The sequence below is a fragment of the Dermacentor andersoni genome, chromosome 3 (assembly GCF_023375885.2).
Source record: "Dermacentor andersoni chromosome 3, qqDerAnde1_hic_scaffold, whole genome shotgun sequence".
Taxonomy (NCBI): Eukaryota; Metazoa; Arthropoda; class Arachnida; order Ixodida; family Ixodidae; genus Dermacentor; species Dermacentor andersoni.
Window position 1 is genome coordinate 9407100 of NC_092816.1, and position 25802 is coordinate 9432901.

The 25802-nt window shown below is 46.2% G+C and overlaps 1 protein-coding gene across 1 annotated transcript in view; it reads right to left on the reverse strand.

Annotated features, from left to right (window-relative positions):
* Positions 1–1252: 1252 nt before the first annotated feature.
* LOC126520594 (selenocysteine lyase-like) overlaps positions 1253–25802 on the reverse strand; it is a 114891-nt gene continuing 90341 nt past the window's right edge. The window contains exons 11-12 of the mRNA XM_050169388.3: positions 24801–24961; positions 1253–12502 (exon numbers count right to left, since the gene is read on the reverse strand). Coding sequence (XP_050025345.1) covers positions 12340–12502; positions 24801–24961 — 324 coding nt within the window. The 3' untranslated portion in view covers positions 1253–12339. The remainder of the gene's footprint in view (positions 12503–24800; positions 24962–25802) is intronic.

The following is a 25802-nucleotide window of genomic DNA, read 5'->3' on the forward strand; positions in this document are numbered from 1 at the left end:
GATCTGCACGCTTGTGGACGCCGCTCGGTACATGGAAGCCAGTTCAGCCGATTTTCTAACCGCCACTGCCCTAGAAGAGGGAAAGGAACCGACGGGCACACACCGCCATCGTCTTCCTTGCCGAGGAGGAGGAGCGAATGCACACAAGAAGCTTAACCGTCCCGCTTGTTGAAGGGAGACAGCCTGGCGAGCCTACGCAGACATCAGGGCGTCGCGCGCGCCATGGGGAACGAGGCGAGAATGCGCGCACAAAGGCCATCGCCGTTGCGGCCGCCGAGGCGTTTTGCAACTGTCGCGGGCGGCACTGCGTATTTGAAACGTCCGGGCTTTCACCGTGCTTCTGGCGGCACGACACCAATAGTTCACCACACAGGCCAATCGTGACAGATTGCTCCTCCGGGCAGGGGGGTCCAGATGGGCAGGGGACTGCATCCCCTGTCCGGAGGGATTGCCCTCGTGGCCGTAGCCGCAGGCGGTTGTCCTGCAGCTTGCGTCCGGTAGACAGTTGGCGAATTCCAATATGTGTTCTGTTCCGCGTCGAGAACACCGCTAAATGTCTTGCAAGGTCGAGCTGCAGTATCTGGTTCACGGAGGCATGCAGTCGGAACCACACACTGAAAACGTAACCACTCAGCCAGCAAGCACGAGACATATTCTCACTATGCTTCACCGGGCTTATTTAGTCATTTCAATGCCACCCTAATCGACCAAGATAACGCAGCAGCACTAAAATCACACTCATGATTAGTCCCGTGCTGCAAAACACTTTCTCACAGAAATGAGCAAACTAAAAGCTATAAATAAAATAAAACCTTATTCAGGACGAAAAACAACACAAAGTTGATGCTCATCAAGGTTTATTCGCGCCTTAAAGGTTTCGACTTGAGCCATCGGCTTTGCCTTTTGAGACTCCCCTTCTTTTACTCACCTTGAAATTATTTTTCGTCAAGGCAAGGTTCCAGCACAGAAGACCGTCTTTGGAGAACATAGCTGGCTGCTGTTGTAGAACGTTGAGAACAGTGACCCACCTCAATAATGGAACCGTAACTTGCAAAATTGAATAACAGCTTTGTAACAGTCTGCATGCGCTCTCTTTCTCAGTGGTGCTGTACACCTGTTCGCGATTTCTATAGCAATAATATGCTTTTGTTATTGTTACGAAAAACACCCAATGTTTGCGGTTCAGTGTACAAGTGTGCATGCGTATCTATGGTATCCCACATTTTGAAGAAGAGAAACACTACCAACGAAATTAGTCAAGCCGTACTCTTTATTTTCTTCTTCGTGAAAAACAATAACAGTATAAGCAAAGATGATTCCTAGAACAAATTCCCAGGGCTCAAATTCAACTAGACCAAGCAAACCAGGAACAGTGCTCTTTATTAATTAAAATTCTTTGGGAGTGCTAATTCTTGACTGATTAGCACAAGTATGAATTATCTGAACTTGAATAAGACACATTCTAACAAAGTTCCTTATGCCATTATACAAAGTGTATGTCTAGTTCTAGAGAAACCTAGGTAATATCAGGTACATGCACACCCAAGTGATAACTGCAAAACAAGTATTTCATGGCAATGTCATCAAATATTCTCAACCAGCCACAGTCAGGTGCTTCAGCAACACAATACAAGCTCTCCAACACCAACACATTGGTTTTCACTTGTTCTATACCACTCCTTTTTTTATGTACAGCTGCAGAAGCTGTGCTACTTCACCAGAGGGGCTAGAACATCTGACCTAAAGCTTTAGGTCACATATTAATTAGGTAAGCAATAACAATAATAATGGAGTGAAAGTGCTGTGAGCAAACGAAATTCAAGACTGTTTTGAGTTAACCATAACTGTGAAATATGCAAGTTTACATTATGCTGAGTTCAACTTCGTACTAATGCACCATACTTTCCAGTTAAAAAATATGGTAGAAATAAGAATGACAAGACCACATTGCAGCTTCAAATTTGATTGTCTGAAGGTCACCAGTTCCGCTTATAAGTTTCTGTTCATGCTCACTAAGCACTTTCAAAGCTTTCCATGCAGTTATGCAGTCTGACGGTGTTTATACTTCTATTATGATAACATGGTAATTTGAAGTGTATCCTTGCCTATAAGAGTCTTCATGCATGGTCAAATTCAGAGGTGGCTTGGACTGGTATAACCTGTCACCAGAGACATAGAAGCAGCTACTGTCATCACCCTACTTTCTGCAACTTTCAGTTGGTGCTGTAGTCGCCAGCCCTCACTTTCAGTCACTGAACTTCTGTCTTGCTGCCAGTGATTGCAACTCATGTCCAGGAGCAGGCACTCAACCAGCAAAGTGGCAGCCTTCATACTTTTGCATTTATCATTCCTTTGAGAAGATTTCTAACCACCTTTCTATCAATGATCATCAATATTTCTTTAAACATTCTGCTCTTTACCTTAAAATGAGTATCTAAATGTGACTACATAGTGACAGGACTTGTACTCTTGACTAAGCGGCTGCTTGTTCTGGGCTACTTGTATACATTATGCACCTCAATTTGATTCATTTTGAGAGTGCTACCATTGTTTTCCAAGGTTTCTGTTGACCAACCTGATTAATATTGTTACAGAATGATGAAAGAGAGAGGAAGAAGATCATGGGACGCTGACTGCTGCGTGTTGTTGGTGGTGGTCAGCCATCTTTACTCCGACTCATTTTGTGTATTATATATATATATATATATATATATATATATATATATATATATATATTGTAAATACACTCTTTCTGTACTCCCAACATCCCTGTAACAATATTTAATTCAAAAGGCACGAAGGGCACTGCATAACTGCGTCAGAAACTCAATATGTAAAACAATGATAGGAATATCCTAAAGAATCACAACTATACAGTAGCACCAACACTCTTGGCAACCTGCAGCACCTAACAGTTAGGTGCATAAAAACAAAATGTCACAGGCATCAAATCAGAATAGGACAAGCTGAAGCCGGAACTCAGCTTCGGTCAACAAAGAGCTGAATCATAAACAGTACTGCCCATGCAACTCCCCATAATTTCCCTGCCCACAAGAAAATGTAAAGTTCTAAACAAATGCAAGTACAATAGTTGAAACACACCACCAACTAAAGAATGAAACTAAAATATGTATGCTGCTCATGTGAGAAGCCAGAAAAAAAGTGGGTGGTGAGCACAGGCACAAAATAAATGCAATAAGCTGGATTTCCACTGAAAAAAAAAAATCACCGACGATTACCAACGACGAGAGCGGCCCGTTCCACTAACGATAAGAGTGGCTCTTCATCCCCAGGAAATTATGCCAACAGTGTCAGTAGCGGCGACAACCAAAGCGTCACATCGAGCCTTACTTGTAGCCGTTCACCATCACCCCTTGTGGGAGCAGTGATCCCCGTCACACACACTGGACCGCGGACTGACCTCAGCAGCTGACACCGCAGACAAGCGTAGCCCTCCCCACCTCACGCCACCTCGCCTCCCGCTCGGACGTATAGATGAGATCGCCCACGCGGCTGCGGATACGGGCAACTTACTGCAAGGTGTTTCCCCTCCGCTCCTCCTCCACTTTCCGCCTCACGCTTTCACTGTAGCCTCCTCCTCCAGTTTCTTTCTTGCGCTTTCTTCTTTCATCTCCCACTGCACTTCGCATTCGCATTTAACTTTTGCTGAGCTCGTTCGCTCGGTTACGAGATACGATGCCGAGGCACGCCGATGCTCAATGCAGGAACGGGAGCCTACGAGCTGCACTCTAAAATATCTCCAAGACAAGCAGCTCATTCGATAAACACGAACTGCAAATGCACATGACATAAACATAGCTTATAAATGCATTATGCATACAAATCAGCACTACAATGTCCATCACGCTTCTAAACAATGCGAGAAGCAAACGTAAAATCAAAGAAGAAAGCAACTAACAGGATATGATTCATTACGTGTATATTGAAATGACACTGCACCATAATTTAGGTAAGTGGGAAGTCAGCCAAGAGCCACAAGAAGTGTCATGTGAATGTGTGGTTCTCCACGGACACCTTAGTAATTCTTGTTCTTGCAAACAAGGTTTTCCAAGCATCTAAACTTATAGCACTTCACACCTACTGCTTTTAGGCAGCTATGCTTAAAAGAGCGCGAATACTTTTTATCATCTCGCGGCCTGTGAAAGGCTTCTGGTACATACTGTAACAAAACAGACTTCCTTTTTTTTTTTTTCAACCACGACAGGTCTGGAAGAAACGGTTTAGCTGCCCAGACAGACAAACTTGGGAAAATGGACTCTTTAGTCTTTGTATACAGCATTCAATTTAAGCAACAAACTTAAAACAAAAACATTCAAAATCAGATTAGTGCAGGAGTAATGCACAAGCGTGCACTTTCTGCTCGTGTGGTCTAGCAACTACAAACAAATGGGAAGATAAGGGTGTTCAGTGGCTCTATTCTGGAGATTCTGCCATTTTCTTCAAGGTGTGACGTAGGTGCAACGTGTACAAAATGGCGCTGATGGCCCCGTTTTGCTTTCGTAACGTGAAGCAAACTTGACGTTCTGCCTCGGAAACTGAAATCAAGGCATTGAACCCAGCGTTCTTGATGAAGCAAAACAGTTTTCCTCAGTAAAAATAAAGCAACTAGTTCAAAGTGCACGATTATTCTGTCGAAAATGTTTCTCGCTTCCGTCGTCTCTAGCGTACAAGCCGTCGGCTACTTCAGTAGCTAGGATGCGTTTCCTTGGAAAACTAAATGAGTAGTCGTAAACTGCCCCCAACGTGCTTGTTTTCTACCTTGAGACAGTATACGTGACCTACCAGTGGTGATGAGCGCATGTCCTGTCTGCATTATCGTCATCTTGTGAAATGCGAGTAACTCAGCCCAACTTGACTGGCTGAAAAGCAGCCGAATATCACCGCAGTGTTGCGCGTGCCACAGGTATCCGCTTGCGCGACACAAGCACGGGCACTGCCGGTGCTTGTGTTGCTGCTTACTTGCACCGCGTGACGAAACTTCAAGACGCCACCTTGCGTACATTGATGTGAAAAGTAATTAATCTTGATTACAATACAAACGCAGCAGTGAAAAGTGCAAAAGGTTGTAGAAGGCTTGTAATGTTCAACCAATATTATTTCAAATAAGCACGTTTTTTAAAATATGATGACCCAAAAAAACACAAATGCCAACACATCCTGACTGCGATCCAAATACTATGAGCATGCGTTATGAACAAAAGATTTTCACGGCCCCAAATGACGGGGAAAATGCAGCGATACGTATGCCTCTCGAACGCTATTGCATATGGCAACTCATCAGCAAAATTTGCGCGGCTCGCCACACCACAAATTATGGAGGCAAATGTCTGCAATGACGGCCCAGCGCAACGTCACGCAATGTCAAATTGACGTTTACGGAACAGCCCTTCCTGTGACGATCCTCATGGCATATTCCTTCAGCCAATCAGCAAATTGACATGGCGGCTATCTTGAACTGCCACCACATAATCGCGAAATTGCAGATGCATTGCACGGGCTTCTGCACACTACCACTCACTTTCTTTTTGAAGTGCTAACGTCGCAATATAGCTGCCAAGGACCAGAAAAAAGTATTAGTCGATAAAATTTGCAGCTCCACGTCACGTTTCGTCATCTTGATGAAAACCCAAAACTGCATTTTGTAAAACTTCCGCTTCCCGGCCCAAATTTAAGAACACGTTACCTCTCGACAACCAATCAGTGTCAACTAGGTAGAAAATGACGACCGTTCAGTCACCACGCATGTCCAGAATAGGACTCCAGTTGTGTATCGCTATATATTAATTTAACACTGTGATAGCACAAACCTGAGTGCAAGCATAAAGTAAGGCTAGTCGGTTTGAAGTCAATGTTCTCAAGTAGTACAAAAAGAAGGCATCAGAAAGTGAGCACTGGAGTGGAGCATAAATTGGAAACAGTGGTATACATGTAAGCGGGACAACACAAATGCAGCAGTGAAGCACAAACTTCGCAAAGGATTTATAGCTAACTCTCGCACTTCGACATCGGTTAGCCATTAAGAAACAATTCCAAATTGCAAACTTTGGAGACAATGTTAAAAAACGCCAAACAATTTTTTTTTCTTATACACTTACAGAAGTGCCTGTCTAGTGTGTATTGATGATAAGCGCAGCCTCTTGAGGTTTGATAAAACGCTAGAAAGGGTACCTGGGCTGGTGGCTCATGAAGCGCCACTTGGATTTTTTTCAGTGCTAATAATAAAGCATTCACATTAATCAGCTCCTTTCAGTACCTGTTAAATGTAGTCGCATAGTGTCAATGTGATGGCTGCATTACTGCAGATGTCTAAAGATGCCTCTGCTTCTATCACAACACCCCTTAACACGACGTTTTCCCTTTATGAACAAAGTTCATTGAAAAGTTCATCTCTTCTTGCAATGAATAAATGCTATTTATTTATTTATTTAGTTGAAGATTTTAAAGCAACAGAGTCATAAGATATGCAATGGCGGAGGGCTCCAGATTATTTTTATGTGCCCCCAAAGCTCAAGCATTTTTTGGATTCAGTCCCCATCATAGTACTGCCGCTACCACTGAGTATAATACCTGCAAGCTTACACTCAGCAGCAGAAGACTATAGTACGTATTTATTCGAATCTAGGCCGACAGTTTTTTTTTAGTGATCATATGCCAAACTCTAGGGTCGGCTTAGATTCAAGGATTTTAAAAACACGCCAGGTTGTATCATAAAATGACAAATATGGTGCACAGCTAGCACCATCTAGAAAAGTCAGTATCGCAGCCGTTATTAGCCACACCAGTAGCCAACTGAAGTACACGAGCGACGTCGCTACTTTGACCTGCGTCGTATCGGCGTATGGGCACGTTGAAAGTGCTAGGCGGCGCCCTGTCTTTCTAAAGCCCCTCAATTTTCCAAAAGTAGCGCCATTCTTAGATCTTTCCGCCACCCCGCTCACCCTGGCGCGTCCTCCTCCACGCCTCCTGTCGCCCCAGCCTCCTCCGCTCCCCCATTGGCCAATCTGTGTCACGTGGAAGCGGGCGCCGCGCTTTTGTATATTTTTTTCTTTCCAGCGCGGAGCAGGCGCCGCGCTTTTGTATATTTTTTCTTTCCAGCGCGCACCGACCTCCATTCTTGGGCCTGCGCGACGAAAGTACGGCAGGCGGACTGACGGAGTGCGTTAGCGTAATAGAATGTGCAGGGCCGAGAACTTAATTGCGATTCCATGCTGCTGCGCCTTCGGTTGCCACAACAGACACAGCGAGGACAAAAAGGTTTTTGCTTTGCCGTCCGGCGGGCGCAACGCAAAAAGAAGTGTGGATTCGCAGGATCGGGCGGGCTGACTTCGAGGAAGTGGCAAAGAACGCACGGCTTAGTGAAGTAAGGGCCACGGCTACTCACAAGCTCTGATTTTGAGCCTAGTTCACGCCTTCCGCTTCGAAAAAGTGGGTGTTCATGCTCTGCGTGGTTTTTAGCGCGTCGTTTGACTTTCTTTTTTCGAATGTGCTCTCTTTGTTTCATGTAGTATCGTCTTGCGGTGAAATGCACGCATCTGCAGCTGGCCTGTGACATAAAAGCGACTTTATTCAGGGTGTGTTTTGAGCTCCACCAGAAGTTAGCACATTCTCGACGCTATTGCAAGGCTCACTATGACTTACGATGCAGTCTTTTAGCTTCGAATGTACGCCCGATGTATAGATTTGGTTTGTGGTGATTAATGTTTTTAACGTTCCGAAGCGACTAAAGCTAGGATGGAGGTCGTAGTGGATGGTTCCGGATAACTTTATCTAGCTCGCCTGGGGATGTTTAACGTGCACTTTGATCGTAGAGTCGTACGTGGGCTGGTAAATTCCTCGTTGGCGTTCCATAATACTCGCGCGCTAGCGCTGCTTTAGAAGTTGACGCCTCGGCGCAATTGTATTTCTTCAATAAATTTTATTTACTAGTGTAACAACTTGTCATTATTTCGTATTCTTGACGGCGCCTCCGGCGCACCAAAGCGGCACTGGGAACACCAAAGCTAAAACCAGCGCTGGATGGGGCTCGCCGAAGCCTGTGCATGCCAAGGGGGTATAAGATCGCGGGCAGCCAATTTTGTATGCGAACACTCCCTGCGACGCCTGCATTAGTGTAATGTTACGTGCTCTTCAGAGGCCTCTGTTAGCCATTACATGTGCCCTCCTGGAGCAGTACTTGTAAAAAAAAAAAACAATATATCGTCACGATTACCAAAGCACCCCGCAATGAAAAAACGGCCCTGTTGCCAGGCATTGCTGACCGCACACAGCCGGAATCTCTCACACGTGACCGAAAAAAAGTGTCCTGCAGGTACGTGAATGAACCTACGAAACCACGTACACATACTTTCACGTTGTCAACACCTGAAACTTTGGTAATTACGTGCGTGTTTGAGTACGCCGCGTGCTTGCGTCGTGTTTCAGCAATACGAACTCTCAACGTCGCGCGTTAGCCGTCGTCTGCTACAGCAGGCCCACCACCGGCGGCGCCACCGTCGAGGCCGCGCCGAGCGGAGGAGGAGGGAAGCGAATGGCGCTACTTTGGGAGATTGAGGGCAACGCCTCCTCTATTTTGAGGCGCTGTTGAGGGACTTTATGTCTTTCCGACCCCTAGCGCCATCTGACGAATAGTTGCGCGAATGCGGTAGGATTACTCACGGCGTCAGCAGCTCGCGCAACGTGTTTGGCGCCCTGTCAAACGGTAGCGATGGCGCGAAACAGCGTACCTATATTAATTTTAACCGAGTTTCGGGAATTACAAGATCTTGACAGCTTTTTTCGTGAAAAGAATTTAGAGAAAGGAAGTCGTCTACTTGAAGTGGGGCACGTCTACGACGTGAGGGAAGTGTTGAACTCGCAATGATCGGAAGTGACTGCTAGGTGTATTCCGCAAACGACAAATAACGCACCAGCGAGATGCGTGAAGCGCAGCGTAATTTACTTCGTTATCTACGGTGTGGACGCATGAAATTATAGGTGACATTGATTCTTGAAGATCGGCGGCAGCAGACAAATCCTAGCGGGGAGCTGCGATTGCCGTGCTGGCATCGCAGGGAAGTGCAAGCACGCCGCGGTAGTTTCCTTGTACATACAGGACGGCAAATGCGAATCCAAAACATCTCATCCAAGAACGTGGGATGTACGAACGACTCGTAAGACCTACCCGAGGTATTCTAACATTGCTCTCCCCAAACACAAAAAAGGTGAGGAAATTTTCGCTCAAGTTACTGGAAGTTCGATGCTTTTATGTTGCGATTTTTCAGTGCGTGCAAAGGAGGTTCCAATAAACCACGTCGTCAAATATTTTGGTGATCTCAACTGCCCCTTAGTTGATATGCTGGGCGCAGAAGGGTGTATGCCAGCTGAGCCAGCTGCAACCCCTCCTCGTAGCTCTCACAAGCCCTAGCGCTGTTTGAAAGATGATCGGGAAAGAGTGAATTCCACAGCTTTACTGCGGTACAGTGAGGAAACAAACAACTTTGTTTGCTGCATATCCTGGTAAGCACTACTGGTGTCCCGTTGCTGCCATAATTGCTGTAAAAGCAACGAATTCAGCGTTAACGCACTTGGCATAACGCCGGAACATAAAACAGCGTATGCCGTCGGACGTGCGCGATCCAGAGTATTGACGCCGTTCTGCTTCACACGGTTGGCTTGGAAACCTGTAAAACTTTGTTCCTCGTGAGTTGGTGCACGTGCTCTTGCAGTCCACTAGGCAACAGCTCGGGTTGCACTTCGGCATTGCTCAGAAAAGCCAACAGCTACCCGCGAAACAGTGCACAGACAGGCTTTCCGAACGCAAGCGGGCCGGTCGTATGGGGCTCTTGCATTGCCCAGGGGGCGCTGCGAAAAAGGTGCTAAAGAGCGCGCTCTGTCCTAAAATGGGTCGTACCAAGCTCGGTCGTCTGCTTCGGAAAGCACGTTTACAATATGGACCCGCCACTTTCGGTTGTGTTGTATCACTGCCTGCAGCGAATATCGGGCGCCGAAGAATTTTTCAGGAGTGGCACGCTGCGTAAAGGCAAGAAATTATGCAGTGCCGAATACGTGTATGCCGTTCAAGAATTAAGCGGCGAAGTTTTAGCGCGGTGTCAATCGCAAGTGAAGCGAGTCGCGTACGAAGTGGAACTTCAGGTAAGGTTTGCACGCTGCTAGATTCAGGCGCACAAACGCGAGGAAATGCTCGCTATAAATGAATCCACAGCAGCGATAAGCAGACATCATGTGTACGGAACTGCTTGAGCACACGACGGCACGCGCCGCGACGGCAGTGGTCTTTCAGCATGCCGCGATGTACGAACTGCTCGAGCGCACGATCGTACGCGCCGCGACGGCAGCGGTCTTTCGACATGCCGCGAAACGGCGGGTCTCCTGCAATCTTTGTTGACTGCATGCCGCTAAACAAGTAGTTATGCCTGCGTTGTAGTAGCGGCCGTCTGTCCCTTTTAGTAACTGGTAATAACTGATGCAATGCATATGAGCTCGCACGTACGTGCGAATCGCGCTGCAGCGCGAGCTCGTGCGCTGCTCGCTTCATGTAGCTTTTAATGACAACGCTCGAAAATCGATCTGCTGTAATCAATACTATCTTGCTGCGCTGCCTCAACATGCTGGCTTGAGGTCAAGTATGAGCACATTTAACTCTCTAACCTGTGCTGCTAGTAGTGGGGTAGTGAATTGTCACCGAATCAGCCCAGCCATCTGTGGTCATTTGCACACACCTGGGCACTTCACCACTTCGCACCGGTCGAATTGTTAATTGTCGCTGTGGCCGGGTTTCGAATCGTGAATCACCAGCCATGCCTGCTGCTATGTCGGTCTGCCGTCGGGACTGTAGGTGCAAAAGACCAAATTTTTGAAACGCAGATCTATAATCAAGCAAGCTTCAAGACAGGTGAAGCAGTCAGCATGGCGCGAAGTTTCGCTTACCCAGCGCGACGAACTGCAGTTATACAGCACGCCCGACGCTCCGCTTCGTGAGGCCTTGAAGGGAAACGATAGAATCGGATGTTGGGATTCAGGCCTTCTTGTTCATGGCAGCCCACGACGCAGCAGTATCGACGGTGACGCTTTTTCGATGCTGAGCTAGGTCCTTCCGGATCGGCGTCGCCGATCCCTTCTGCTTCCAGCGTTACGTCCCACGGCACACGGAGAGTCCGTTTTCGTTAAACTATAGGCTGCGACCAGCTCGCAGCGTGGTCGACGTGGTCTGTGAGAAGTTACGAGCCTTTTCGCACTCGCAACAGGGCAGAAAAAAGTGCGAATCGACGCAAAACTCGGCCTAGAAACGTGCTTCGCCAAAGCCAGGGCTCAATACGACCCAAGCTGGTACGACCCAGATGTCGTTTCCCGCGCCGCCACCAGGCGCCGCTACTATACCTCAAACTCCAGCGCAAGACGCCCATCCTGCCAGGTCTGCGCTCGCCGCCGCGAGGGGCGCCCTAGTAGGCGCGGGAACTACGTTCGCAACCTAACATCACGCTATGGGCGTATCCCATAGCGTGATGTTATCGTGTTATCATAATGACACCAAACAGGTGATGCTATTATAGTGCCGCTTTCAAAGGAAAAGTTGTGCTAGCCGCAGAGGCATCGTCAATCGTTCAAGCCGGGCGGGGCTTCAGAATCGATGAGAAAAACGTCCGTCAATGGGAAGGGCAACAGGGGACGCTTTTTGCGTGAGCCGCAACAAGATGACAGCGATAAGGAAGATAAGTGCGCGACAACAGAAAGGAGTTGTTCACCGAGATCGCGCCGCGTTTCGATGCGTGCGAGTCGTGTCACACTGTCTGCGCATACACGAGTGCGCGTCCGCAAGCGTGCGTGTGGTCTGGGCTATAGCGACGAAGCTAGCAGCGATGATAACGTAGAGTGAGCTCGGCTTGTTCATATTAAATAAATGCTGTTTTCATTTTGTAAATGCTGTCCTCACTTTTTTGTTTGGTCTACATTTGAGGTAAGTTTTTTTTTTTTTTTCTGGCTTCGGACATTCGGGGGTCGGCTTAGGTTCGAGTAATTACGGTAACTAAGCCACTGCAGCAGGCTACTGAACAAGTTTCAGGCATCCAACAAACCATCAAAAGAAAGGAAGTGTTAAGTAGCATTAGAGCATAAAATAAAACAAGAACAAGTAAGAACCCCTCTCGTGTAGAATTAAAGGTATGATGCAGTATAACTGCGTCAAATGTTAGACATGCTACTGCTTCTGAACTTAGCATCACATTACACCTGTGCCACAAAAAGCAGCCAAACGTACAAATTTGAAGTTGCAGTTTATCATATATTCACTTGTTCATGTTTTAACATATGCTGACAGTACAACTACTCGGAAGAATGTTCCTTCAGTATAGCTGACACTGCATCTTGAAGGAGTCTGACAGCAGCATCCACATCAGCACGAGCCGTTGTCCTCCCTGTACTCAGTCGAAGTGTTCCACGAGCATTGTCCTCCGTGACTCCAGAATTCAACAGCACTCTTGAGGGGCTGGTGAAGAAGCATGAATAACATCAACAGTACAATCAATAATAGCAACATTCTGGCTCCGACATGCCACAGCTGCATCTGGACTACAGTAAATCTCTGGCTTTTCTATTTAGCCAAAAAGCATTAACAATAACAGAGTAAATCAGTTAAAAGCACCAACAAGAATGTTTCCAGACCCTCTTGCAAGTGTTATGTATGCGCATATATTGCTACGGAGCAACCAAGAATGGTGCCAGTCAGAAGACGAATTGACGTGTAGAAGTGGAATTGATCTCGACAGGCATATTGTTTATGCAACGCTGTCTCTTTTGTACATATTGTAAATACATATTTATATGTGACTTCTGCAAGGTAACAAATTGGAGAGAGGTGTGGGGTACCCACAAGAAACAACAATGGAGCTCCAAAGTGGTCATCACCTCGGACTGGACAACATGACGAATGAAGCAGGACCCGACATGGCGCGGCCCACATCAACGCCTACAACCTCGACTGTAGTGCTGGCTCAGCCAAGGGATCCAGGAACATTCTGAGGCACCGATCCCCTTGATGTTCAAGACTGGATCGCCACATGTGAGCGTGTAAGTGCCCACAACAAATGGGATCCGATGATTATGTTAGCTAACTTGGTCTTCTACTGACAAGGCACAGCGAAGGTGTGGTATGACAACCATGAGGAAGAGCTTAACGACTGGGACACGTGCAAACAGAAGCTGAAGAACTTGTCCGGCCATCCTGCCGGCCAGAAGAGCACCGCTGAGAAAGAACTAAGAAGGAAAGTACCCGCGCCCAGACGTCCACAGAATCATGCGTCCCTTACATTCCGGACGTGCTGGCTCTGTGCCGTAAGGCAGACAACGATATGGCAGAGTTGGACAAGGTTGAGCATGTAGTGAAGGGAATCCCTGACGACGCTTTCAACCTGCTCATGTTTAAAAATTGTGAAACAGTACAGGACATCATAAAAGAGCGTCAACGCTTTAAGCAGGCCAAGAGCCGCCACATTGCAACGCCATTCGCATGTCTGCCGAACACAGCTGCGACATCCTCTTGTGACGAAAGGCTAGGAGTGCAGCCACCATCACCATCAGGTGACCTGGTGCAGATAGTGTGGCGACAACTTGAAGCCATGGTTCCTGCAGCCCTTTTTTCCCGCCCAGTGAGCCGAACAACTTGCCTACTGCAGCATTTGTGCATGCAATAGTCCGCGAAGAACACGCTAATCTTGGAGTTCGTTCTGTATGTGCCATTGCCGCTTCCCAGCACTCTCATGCTCCATGTCTATCCACTGGTCTGTGGTATCCTGCACGCTACCGAAATCTAGCGAAGTGGTGAACCGCAGATGATCGGCCAATCTGTTTTGCGTGCCGGTGTATCGGTCACATTGCTTACCACTGTAACAACCGTTTTGTCTCCTCCCCTCTGCGACCGCCATTCACAAGTTATTATTGCCCCGAACAGAGCGAACGTTGTTAGCAGCCTCCCTTGGCACCGCAACGGCCAAACAATGACGCTTGTGCTCCTTGGAACAGTCCTTCGACGTCAATTCGACATCATCAGTACCGTTCACCATCAGCTTGTTGACCATCGTCCCTATCGAGGCTCATTGCCCACCGTCCATGACGCAGTCCCGACGCCCGCCTCCTGAAAACGAAGTGATGAAGCAAAGAAGCTATGCAAAAGCTTCAAACTAGATGGCTTGTCCTGGCCTATCGAAAAAAGCACAAAGGGGGACCTCGAATTGTTTTTCTCAGCAAAAACGCAGAAGCCGGAATGTCCCCTCCAAGTGAGTGTCAGAGAATGATACCTGGCAGAAACATGTAACAAAGTTTTTACAAAAGCACTTAAAGCTCTTGCCAATCAACGACCCATTTTTGGTGACTAAGTCTGAACAAGTGGTGGAATTCTTTAAAGACTGTCAAGACAGGAACCTTGTCGCTTTTTCCATTGACTTAAAGGACCTGTATTATTCTCTCCCGCAGAATGACATGATGAAATGTGTAACTGACTGCATTGACAAGTTTGGAGAGATTCTATTTCAAAACGCTTGTGGTTTGACTTGTGACAGATTTTTAGAAGTTCTTCGTTTTTATGTTAACTCGACTTACGCAACTTGGGAAGGACATGTTGTTAAACAAAAAGATGGCATATGCATTGGGTTATGCACTGCTCCCTGCTTAAGTGACTTCATGAACGCCTTAAGTATGACACTGACGTCGTGAAAGTTTTCAGATTCGTTGACGATTTTCTAATCATTTTGAATACCGAATCAGACAATTTTGACTCGCTGGTTTCAAAAACCGTAACCTCTTTCACTAAAGTGTTGCCCCCTTTGTCATTGACACATGAAGTCCCCATAGGCAATTTCATAAGGTTTTTAGACTTGGGATTGTACTTTTCTCTACAAATGACCTGCTGGAGCTATCAGCTCAGGGGCAATAAGCCAGTCCTACCATTTCATTCCGCTCAGTCAAAACTTGTAAACGCGCAGTAGTAACATCGTGTTTCAACAATTCTCTGACAAAGTCATGTGACCACAAAGTGGGAAGCCAGTTTCAGAGATCAGGCCAAGCGCCTGACAAATTCCGGTTACCCGATGTGTACGCCCACCTCTGTCGCGGAGGGCTTAAGCAGGAAGTGCAAAAACACATCAAATGGAAGCAGTGCCAATGCTAGAGCAAAGAAAGTTGCCGTGGTACCAAACATTCATTGCACTTCACATAATCTCAGATGAATAGTGTCGAAATCAGGGGTGGCCGTGGTTTTCTCTGCGCCTGAGCATCTACAGAAGCTATGCAAACAAGTTAATACAGAGAATAACAAAAGGCATGCATGTTCTACTCAACATCGCAAACAATTTGTAACCTGCACTCATAACGTTGTCTATACCATTCCACTTTCATGCGGAAGAATGTATGTTGGTCAAACCAGCAGATGCATCAAAATGAAGGATTAAAAGAGCATCAATATAACATCACTAGGGTAATCTCGGGTCATTTTGGTATTCACTGCCGAGGTTGTTCCTGCAAGCCCATGTTTGAAAGTACTTCCATTCTGTATAAGGCTCATAGCAGGATGACGAGGGAGATTGTGGAGGCCTACGAGATTGCAAAATTAGAGGAAATGTGCGTAAGCAAGCCTTCGGTGTTGCTATCTGAAAAGGAAATACGATTCCTCGGTTTATCTTTCTGACCATTGCAGTACATGTTTTCACCATGCCTTGCACACGTGTACAGTTCATCGAAACGCACCACTGAATGTTCTTTTTTGCCGTCATGTTTATTTCCGCTCGTATGGTATATATTTATCGATGTGTGCGAAAATAAAATCTATAGTTGAAAGTGAAGCGCTGTGTCTGTGTATCTGTTTCTTTCTACATCCTCGTTCAGTTGCGCTTATACACTATGCCATGGATTTTAACCAACTAGCCCACCAATGTGTTTTAACCAAGCTCCCGGAGGTGACACTACATTGACAACTCGACCGCAAGACCCTTTGATCACTTTTCCGACCAAACAGAACTTGATGGACGTTTTAGGTGATGATGCCAGTGTCCCAGCACTCATTGACACTGCCGCGCACGTATCTGTGATGAGTGCCCAATTGCACCAACGCATGAGGAAAGTTCTCACACCTGTTGCATCACGCACCCTCCGCATCGCCGACTGAGGAATGCCTATTGTGTTTGGTATGTGCACCACTTGCATTGGTTTCGTGGGGCACCTAACGACTTTTTGCCATTTTGGAACAATGCCCTTACAACATTATACTTGGCTTACATTTTTTATCGTTCCATTGAGCCCTCTCTGTCTGCACGTCTAGTGTCATTCACCTTGAACTGCCCGATGGCTGCTATAGTCCACCAGTCACACAACCACGGTTATGCTCTCCCAAAGACATCTGCCTGTCGCCTCAAGCCACTATGTACGTCACTCTACTGTCGTTCCCATCCGTTCCTGACAACGTCTATGTACTATGTCCCGCCGCTGACATGCTGCTTGAAAGAAATTTGGCCGTTCCCCATACCGTGCTCACTGTTACAAGCAATTAGACTTCACTCCCTCTCCTTAATTTTAACTGCTTAAGTCAAATACTTCCCAGAGGCATATCTTTGGGCGACATCTCACCCATGAACAACTGCGAGATATCGGCTCTTGATGCCGACATTCCACTGCCTTCTACAGGAATCTCCAATTCACCGACTTTCACAGACAAACTTAGCAAGATGATTGCACCTGATCTTCTTCAGGCACAAGCTTCCGCCGTCTCTTGGAAACTTACCGAAATATTTTTTTACTTTGACAGCCACCCTTTAGCCCAGACATCAGTGGTCACCCATTGGTGTATTTACACCGGAGACGCCAATCTGACATGCTACAGGTCGTACCGAATTCTACATGCTGAACGACAAGTTATATAACGAGAAGTCGAGGCGATGTTGACTACAGGCATTATCGAGCCATCTTGCAGTTCGAGGGCGTCCCCTGTTGTCGTTCTCAAGAAGGACGGCAGTTGGCACTTTTTTGTGGATTACACAAACCTCAACAAAATCACACGCAAGGATTTCTATCCCTTGCCGCGTATCGATGACGCCTTGGACTGCTTGCATGGAGCCATGTACTTATCTTCGTTAGACCTCCGATCAGGCTATTGGCAAATCTCAGTAGATGACATGGACTGTGAGAAAACTGCCTTCGTAACACTTGACAGCCTCTACCAATACAAGGTTGTGTCGTTCAGCTTCGGTAATGCCTCGGCAACCTTTGAAAAAATGACGGACTCCTTACTTCATGGCTATAAATGGCCCACATGTCTTTGTTATCGAGATGATGTCAATGTTTTCACCAGCTTTCACAAGTCATCTAAAGCGTCTATCGGCTATTGCTGTTTTCTGCCGTGCCGGCCTGTAATTCAATTCAACCAAGTGCCACTTTGGACGTCAAATTACCGTTCTTGCATTCTCGTGAGTGGCGCTGGTGTTCAACCCGACCCTGACAAGATTCACACTGTCAAGAACTTTCCTGTTCCATCTTATGGTGCAGACGTAAGAAGCTTTGTTGGGTTATGCTCATATTTCCATTGTTTTGTCAAGAATTTTATTGACACCATTTGCCCACTCACAGTTTGGGCAATTGCCAAATTCCACCTCTACTTGTATGGCCGCACATTTTTCATGGTTACTGATCACTACACCTTGTGCTGTCTCTCCTCACTTAAAGACCCCACTGAACGATTGGGTAAATAGACACTACAGCTCCAAGTGCTGTTTTATACAAGCCAGGCCGCTTGCACATAGACGCAGACTGCCTCTCCAGTCATCCTGTCGACCGCCCCGAGTATGATGCGCATATGACACGGACTCTTGCGTCCTGGCCATTTCTGTTCGGCACGACATCCTCACTGAACAACGGTGTGATGACTGCTTACATGTTCTCATCAATCATCTCAATTCTGGACATTCGGAGCCCACACTGCACATGTTCGTGCTCCTTGACAATATTTTCTACCGTCGCAGCTAACGCCCTGAAGGAGAATAATTTTTACTCGTACCACGCCACCTCCGGACATCAGTCCTTGAGCCGTTGCATGCCGCCCCTACTGCAGGCCACCTTGGCATTTCGCGTACTTATGATGGCCTACAGCGCCACTTCTACTGGCCGGGCCTGTACTGCTCTGTGCACTGCTACACTGCAGCCTGTGCGCTCTGTCAGTGCCGCAAAAAACCTGCTGTGCTGCTCGCTGGAAGGCCTTCACCTCATCGATATGCCCTCATAGCCATTCTTCTACGTGACTACGACTTGACTACGACCTTCGCTGCCTTTTTCCGGCGCCGAAATTTGGCAATAAGTGGGTCATCGTCGCGGCTGATTACGCAACCCGGTATGCGATCACGCAAGCTTTGCACACAATCTGTGCAACTGAGGTGGCAGATTTCTTTTTACATGACGCCATCCTCCAACATGGCATAACCCGGCAGCTCCTCACTGATCACGGCCGCACCTTCTTGTCGCGAGTAGTTGAAAACCTACTTCGCTCCTGTCCTGCCGAGCACAAGCTTTCCACCACCTACCACCCGCAGACAAACGAACTGACGGAGCGGCTCAATCGCACGTTGACAGAAATCTGTCTAAGTACGTTTCTGACGACCACAGTGATTGGGACAGCACATTACCTTTCGTGACCTTCGCCTATAATTTGTCCCGTCACGAGAGCACAGGCTTTTCAGAAAACCCTTATACCTTCTGTTCAGCTGCCACCCTTCTTTGCCCTTTGACACACTGCTTCCTTCCTCGACAAGCACCCCCACTGAATATCCTCAAGATGTCCTCGCCCGGGCTCGCGCGGCACGGCAGATTGCTAGCTGCCGCTCATTGAGTCTCAGGCTGTGCAGAAGATGCGGTACGACAGCCGACATCAGGACGTTCAATTTCCTCCTGGCTCCGTTGTCCTCCTATGGACACCATGTCGCGGTGTCAGCTTGTCTGAAAAGCTGCTGTCACTCTACACAGGGCCGCAAAAATATGAACACAGACACAAACTGTCATCATCTGTTAAGCCTGCATCTGTAATGCAGCAGCAGTCTTAGTTTCACATGTGCATGTATAGATGTCGTGGATGAGAAGTCTACAAGCACAGAATTTGAAGACCTCGTCTAAGTATTCTGTGCACACGAGCTCTCTACATTCATATTCTGTGCCTTTTGCACACGATGAATTCCACAGTGCCCATTGGTGTCTGCCCACTGTTCATTCTGGATGGCAATGGCCTCATCTCTCACCAGCACAAAACAGACATTGGCTAGAACTTGCATTTACTTGATGCTCATAGACAGCAATCTTGAGCACCCTCTGTGTATGACAAACTCCGCAGAGAGTACAAGTAATGGTCCGAGACCTTTATGTAATGCAGAAAGTGAAGAGCTGAAACTATCATGTCAGGACACCTTTAAGGTTTTTGGTTTATTTACATACAAAGTTAATAGACCTCATTAAAACAGAGCTATAGTCGGATACAACTTTAGAAAAAATGGGACGCCCCGCCCAGATGACCGAAGCGCGACAGCCGATTGCCTCCGCAACTAAAATAGTCCCACTCGAAAAATCGTGTTCCTGAAACGCGTAATTCTCAGCATAAATGAAGACTTTTGTATTTTGATGCCTGGTTTAGTAGAGCTCTAATGTGCTACAGCACATGCCGGATATCGACAGAAACATAACCCCGTGCCTTCAACAATGCTGCCCGTCGTCTGCTCTTTAGCTTCATTGCAAGTGACAGAAGTAGAAAGAGCAGCTCTGCATGGCATTTGCACTTGTTTACATGTACACGGCGTATCTACTACTCATTTTCCAAGCTTAAAGTGAATCAGTTGCTATTGAAAAAGTACTCATATAAAACAATGCATTTATCGTAACCACTACAAACCTGGGGCGAGAATACGGTTGAGGCAGGAAGGTACAAAAATGCTTCATTCATCGTTTTAAATAAATACTCTTGGTTTTAAATAGCATAAAATTTATATTTTTTGGTTTGTGTTTTCACAATTTCACAGCGCGCATTCTACAGCTTGCGCGTGCAGTGAGCACTGGTGGACAGCAATCAATCGACGGTGCTACACAATGCTCGAACACCGTCGCTAGACGTTCGGCTATCTCACTGCTGACAACGATCGTTCACGCTAAGTTGACGGCGACAGATCTTTGCGTTGAAGGCTTCTTCTGCAAATATTTTCTGTTAAGACACTCGTAGGTTTGTTTCATGCGCGCACACTTTTCTGATTTCTCCTGAGAATGGTTTTGCTCCATCACTTCGCCCCGTCTGACAAAAAACGCAGCGACACAGCACACGAACACACCCGCCGCTACACTAGGCACCAGTCTTTGGAAAACTTTTCTTGTCGTAACTTCACTCGGGAGCGAAATAAAACAACATGGAACAAACACGCAGGATGTGTGTTCGTAGTGGTTGCCGCGGGATCCTGTTTTCAGGCAAAGCGTAGAGCAGCGCCAGCGATGCTCGCTGCAATGTTCCTTCGCCAGATCACGGCTCAGAATAAGCGCACGCGGCACAAATGCCGCATCGTAAGCTCATAGTAATATTCCCGGCATGATAGACCATCACAAACAGTTCTGGAATTCACTCTGACGAGGGGCTGAAGCACACAGCTGTCGCGACCTCGCCCAGTTCAAAGCGCGGGCGGCCATCTTCTCTGTCGGCGGGCTCACCGGCCGTCCGGCTGATGACGTTAGTCAAGAGTGCACGCCCATTGGTGGGTGCTCGTGTGCCTCCGCCTCGGAGGAGTAAACGCCCCCTTTCTTCTAATGTCGTATCCGACTATAGAGTGATGTTGACAAAGGAATAAATACTAAAAAGTGCACCAATTAAAAAAAGGAAATGCCGAATATCTGGAAGCGCAGGTGCATGAAAGCCTCCCCCCCTCCCACCCGTTTCACGGATGCCAGCATTTTTAGACATGGCTTCTGCCCTTGCCCTACCCCCTTGATCAGAACAGTGTGAACCCTTCAAACTCTTCTTTCTAGATTTCATGTCCAGGAGCCATCGTGCATAAATTGTTCCCAAAGATCAGTTGCTATTTAGCAATATCAAAACTAGGTCACTGATACTAGTGACAATAAACAAAGCTTGGTCTGCAGCTTTTCAAACTTCTAGCCAATCAAATATAATACCACAAATCCATAAGGACTTCCCAGTAGAAACTGCTGGAAGAAGATTTGTTAAATTTCTTTTCTATCACCTAGGAGAGCACTTGAGTGATTCAATAACTTTAGGCCCAGGTCGGGCTCAGGCCTCTTTATAACTATGCTATTTGTTCTTTTTGGCGCTACATGGCTTTGCTAGGAATGGACTGAACAACGTATCATATCTCAACACAAGGAAGAAAAAAGAAACTGTGTTGTCTACACCGTGCATGCACTCTGCTTAATACCGTACATGTTGAAATAAAAGTAGAGAGCCCAAATTCACTCATTAAAAAAATCCAAAGTAAAACTGGCTGATGGGCAAAATTGGCAAAACAATGGGAAGCATGTGGACACCAATTTCCTCAACCAGCCATATGGTGGTAATATTTGGGCCACGTTTGGTTGCCTTGGTAAAGAATTGGGTCAAGGACATCGGCCCTAGAATGCAGCAAGACCATTTCCCAATGTCTTAACAGACCGGCCAGAATGGGAAGCTGAATTTATACAGTGTCACGGTATACAAATGGTGCATTGAGGACATTGTGATGCGCAATGATAGCTAGATATTACACATTTTGCAGGAGGGAAATATATTTTCTGAAATACTTATAGTATATTATAGTTATACGCTACCAGCTCCACAGCTTAAGCAAATGTGATATCAGGCATAATTACTATATTAAACTGCATCATAAACCAATTTGTAACATCACACAACATACGCCATCCCCTATGTGGTGCTAGAGAAAGCCTCCTGTGTACCTTGCTGTTCCAGGAATAGTGAAGAAAGCTGGCCTGACCACCGCGGCTCTCAAGCAGATCACATTGGAACTTTTGCATCGTTCATACGCTAACCGAATCCATGTTTACACGGATGGTTCCGTCTCAGAAATTTCTACGGCCGCCATTGTTCTACCATCTCAATCGGTCGTCGTCAAGTTTAAGACTTCACACGTAATGACATCTACAGGTTCCGAACTGGCCGCTCTTTGCGCTGCTGTCGAATATATTGAAAAAGAACCGCCCAACAAATGGGCAATATTTTGTGACTTGAAAGCAGCCCCCCAGAGCTTGCGAAGTTTACGACGTGGCAATTATGAACAGCTGGTGTCACAAATCAACGAAGCCTGCCATTGCGCTTCTGAACGAGGACATGATATCATATTTCAGTGGCTGCCGGGACATTGTGGCATCGTTGGTAATCACCTCACCGATGACGCTGCCCGACGTGCCCAGGCTGGCTCACCGACACTCCTTATACCTTTATCGAGAGTCGACACTGCAAGAGAGCTTCGCAGTCTCGCTCGTACCATCACGTTAAGTTACTGGCATACACCACAGAACTCTAAGTGTCGTTTATACAGCCTCGACCCATCACTGAAACTTAAATTACCAGCGAATCTTCCATGACGTGACGCAACACTGCTGTGTCGGCTGTGGGTAGGAGTAGCATTCACCAACTCTTACAGCTATCGTATTGGAATGGCGGATTCACCAATGTGCGCTAAGTGCAAGTGTGAAGAGACCATCAGTCACCTTCTGTGCCACTGCTCTCGCTTCGATAATCAACGTGAGACTCTCCAGTGTGCCTTGAATAGACTGGATGACAGGCCTTTTATGGAAGCAAACATCTTGGGAGCCTGGCCTCACAGTTCATTAGCGCAGAAAGCAGTTCGAGCGCTTTTTCACTACCTGAAGGCAACAGACTTGAGTGCCCGACTATAGACATCCTACACCTAAGTTCTCTCTCTCTCTTTCACTCCCCATTCCCCTCCCCACGTGTAGGGTAGCAAACTGGACTCAGTCTGGTTAACCTCCCTGCTTTTCCTTCTTCCCTTCTTTCTCTCTCTCTCTCCACACCACCGAAAAATTGCAGCAGTTCAAGATAAAAGGGATATGCAGCTCCTATGATATATGTTTATTTTATTTTATTTACAATACCCCTAAAGGCCCTCGAAGGAAGGTATTACATAGGGGGGGGCTACAAGAAACAGCACAAGTGTACATTCAGCTACAGCATACATAAAAAGAAAAGCATTTACAAGAAATTTTTACCGCTCAGCAAGGCAGTGCAGTTATCATACATGAAATTGAACCAAAAAAAAAAACAACGTACATAAAAATGTGAGGAGCAAGCAACAACTCACAAAGCATCAGAAATATCAAGGAAACACACTTGATAAGAAAACACAACATTTTTAACAGCACATCACAGTAGTGCAAATTATTTCCTTAAATTTGGCTATGTCAGTTTCCATGGCTATGTATGAGGGTAAATCGTTCCAATCGAAGATAGTATGTGGTATGAAGGATTGAGCGAAAGTTGATGACCGACACAAAATGCGTTCCACTTTGTTAGGGTGATCGCGGCAAGGAAAGATAATCGGCAGTGACGAAAAAATCATCATGAAGTGAGGAGTGGTGGAAAACTTTATGAAATAGTGATAAGCAAGAAAGTTTGCGACGAAGGCTCGAGGATTGCAAATCGGCATGTTTCTTTAATGATGTAATGCTGGTGAATGTTGAATAAGCTGAAAAAAATCGAGCAGCACGGTTCTGCAGGGCTTCAAGGTTAGAAGCTAGGTATACCTGATGGGGATCCCAAATTGCCGCAGCATATTCAATTTTTGAGCGAATGATTGTGATATATGCCTGTTTTCGTACGAATGGTGGCGCTTGCTTGAGGGTTCGTCTAAGTATTCCAAGAGTGCGGTTAGCAACTGTCAGGGTTAAATTATTATGGTGATGCCACGTTACGTCAGACTGGAAATGAAGGCCAGGATATTTGTAGGAAGTGGAAGACTCAATCGTGCTGTTATTAATGAAGTCAGTGCTTATTAATGAAGTAAGTGCTAGTTGCCTGGCCACTTCTTGACAAGTTCAGTAAATTGTGTTTCATGAGATAATGATAGCATGGCAGGAGAACAAGTAATTTTCCTATGCCATTGACCGTTCAGGCATGTTGTCACGTGGATACAATTCCTTAATTAGACGCCTCACATTCTGCCCTGCCTCCTCTGGCATACAATCACTAGTACATAGCAGACGAGCACAAAAATACTTTTCAAGAGATTAATGTTACACTATGAGCTGGTGGCCTTATTTCTATTAAAGGTTAAACTGTTGAGTTTGATCAAGAGCATAATGTTCACTACTTCCATCACACTTTATTATAAAACCTTAGGGTTGATTTAAGTCACGAAAGCGAATTTCGTACTCAACAGCATAGCAAATTGCAAACTGCATTGATCCTGGCTCTGATACCTGCCAAATTTCTGACCCAGGAATTAGAGTAGACTTGTTCATTGGGGCGTCAAGACAACAAAAAAAAGGAAAAGAAAGCAAGCGCACGCAAGAAAGGCAGCGTAAATAATACACAATCGAAACACAGTGGGTGTGTTCATCTAAAATAGTCAAGTACATTCTCTGCATACATAGCAACCTTGGTAGAACATGTAAAGTGTGAACTGACAGCTGCTTAAAAAGCATAGGAGCCTTTCACGACTTTAGAACGAGGTTGAATGAAAAGAAACTTTAGCATTTTAATGCAATTTGAAAACAAGTACTACAAAATGTTCAGTGCATCTATGACCACTCACGTTGCAGTGTGGTGACATGCAGCCCCTGTGCTCGCTAGAACATACTTTGCCTTGGCCAAAATTTCAGGACCCTTCATTCCGGCAAATGATACACTGCAGGTGTTTGGCAGGGCCTGGGTTCCTTTTCTATGGTTGAAAGACACCAAGGGCCCGAACACCTCCTGAACAAAAAAAAAAATGCAGTGTTAATGGCAATTAGGTTTGCTGTGCATAGCCTAGAAACACAGAGCACAAGTTATTCCAGGATTTGCAGCAGTTCTTAAGCAAAAAACACACAGGTCTATGTCAGTTTCCATGGCTATGTATGAGGGTAAATCGTTCCAATCGATGATAGTATGTGGTATGAAGGATTGAGCGAAAGTTGATGACCGACACAAGATGCGTTCCACTTTGTTAGGGTGATCGCGGCAAGGAAAGATAATCGGCAGTGACAAAAAAATCATCATGAAGTGAGGAGTGGTGGAAAACTTTATGAAATAGTGATAAGCGAGAAAGTTTGCGACGAAGGCTCAAGGATTGCAAATCGGCATGTTTCTTTAATGATGTAATGCTTGTGAATGTTGAATAAGCTGAAAAAATTAGGCAATTAGGTTTGCTGTGCATAGCCTAGAAACACAGAGCACAAGTTATTCCAGGATTTGCAGCAGTTCTTAAGCAAAAAACACACAGGTCTGAGCAAATTGTGCAGCAGTAACAGGGCCGGCAAGACAAGCACCCTCCTCAAAGCTAGTCGTAAAATGCTCTGACGAGGCTCAGTGACAGTGATGAGCATGATGTGCAATGAGTAAGTGTGAGTACAGAATTATTGTTAACAAACCGATTAATGTTTTATCACTTGAATGCTTTCAAGGATTTCATGGGCCGCTACAAATGCTGCGATTGAACAAAAACTGAAAAGTGCTGGAGATCTAACAGCAACAATGTAGCAACATAGGGTAGCAACAACGTGTCACCTGGATTTTGTACTTCGATGGTACACCACCTAACTAAAGTACAGTCTCT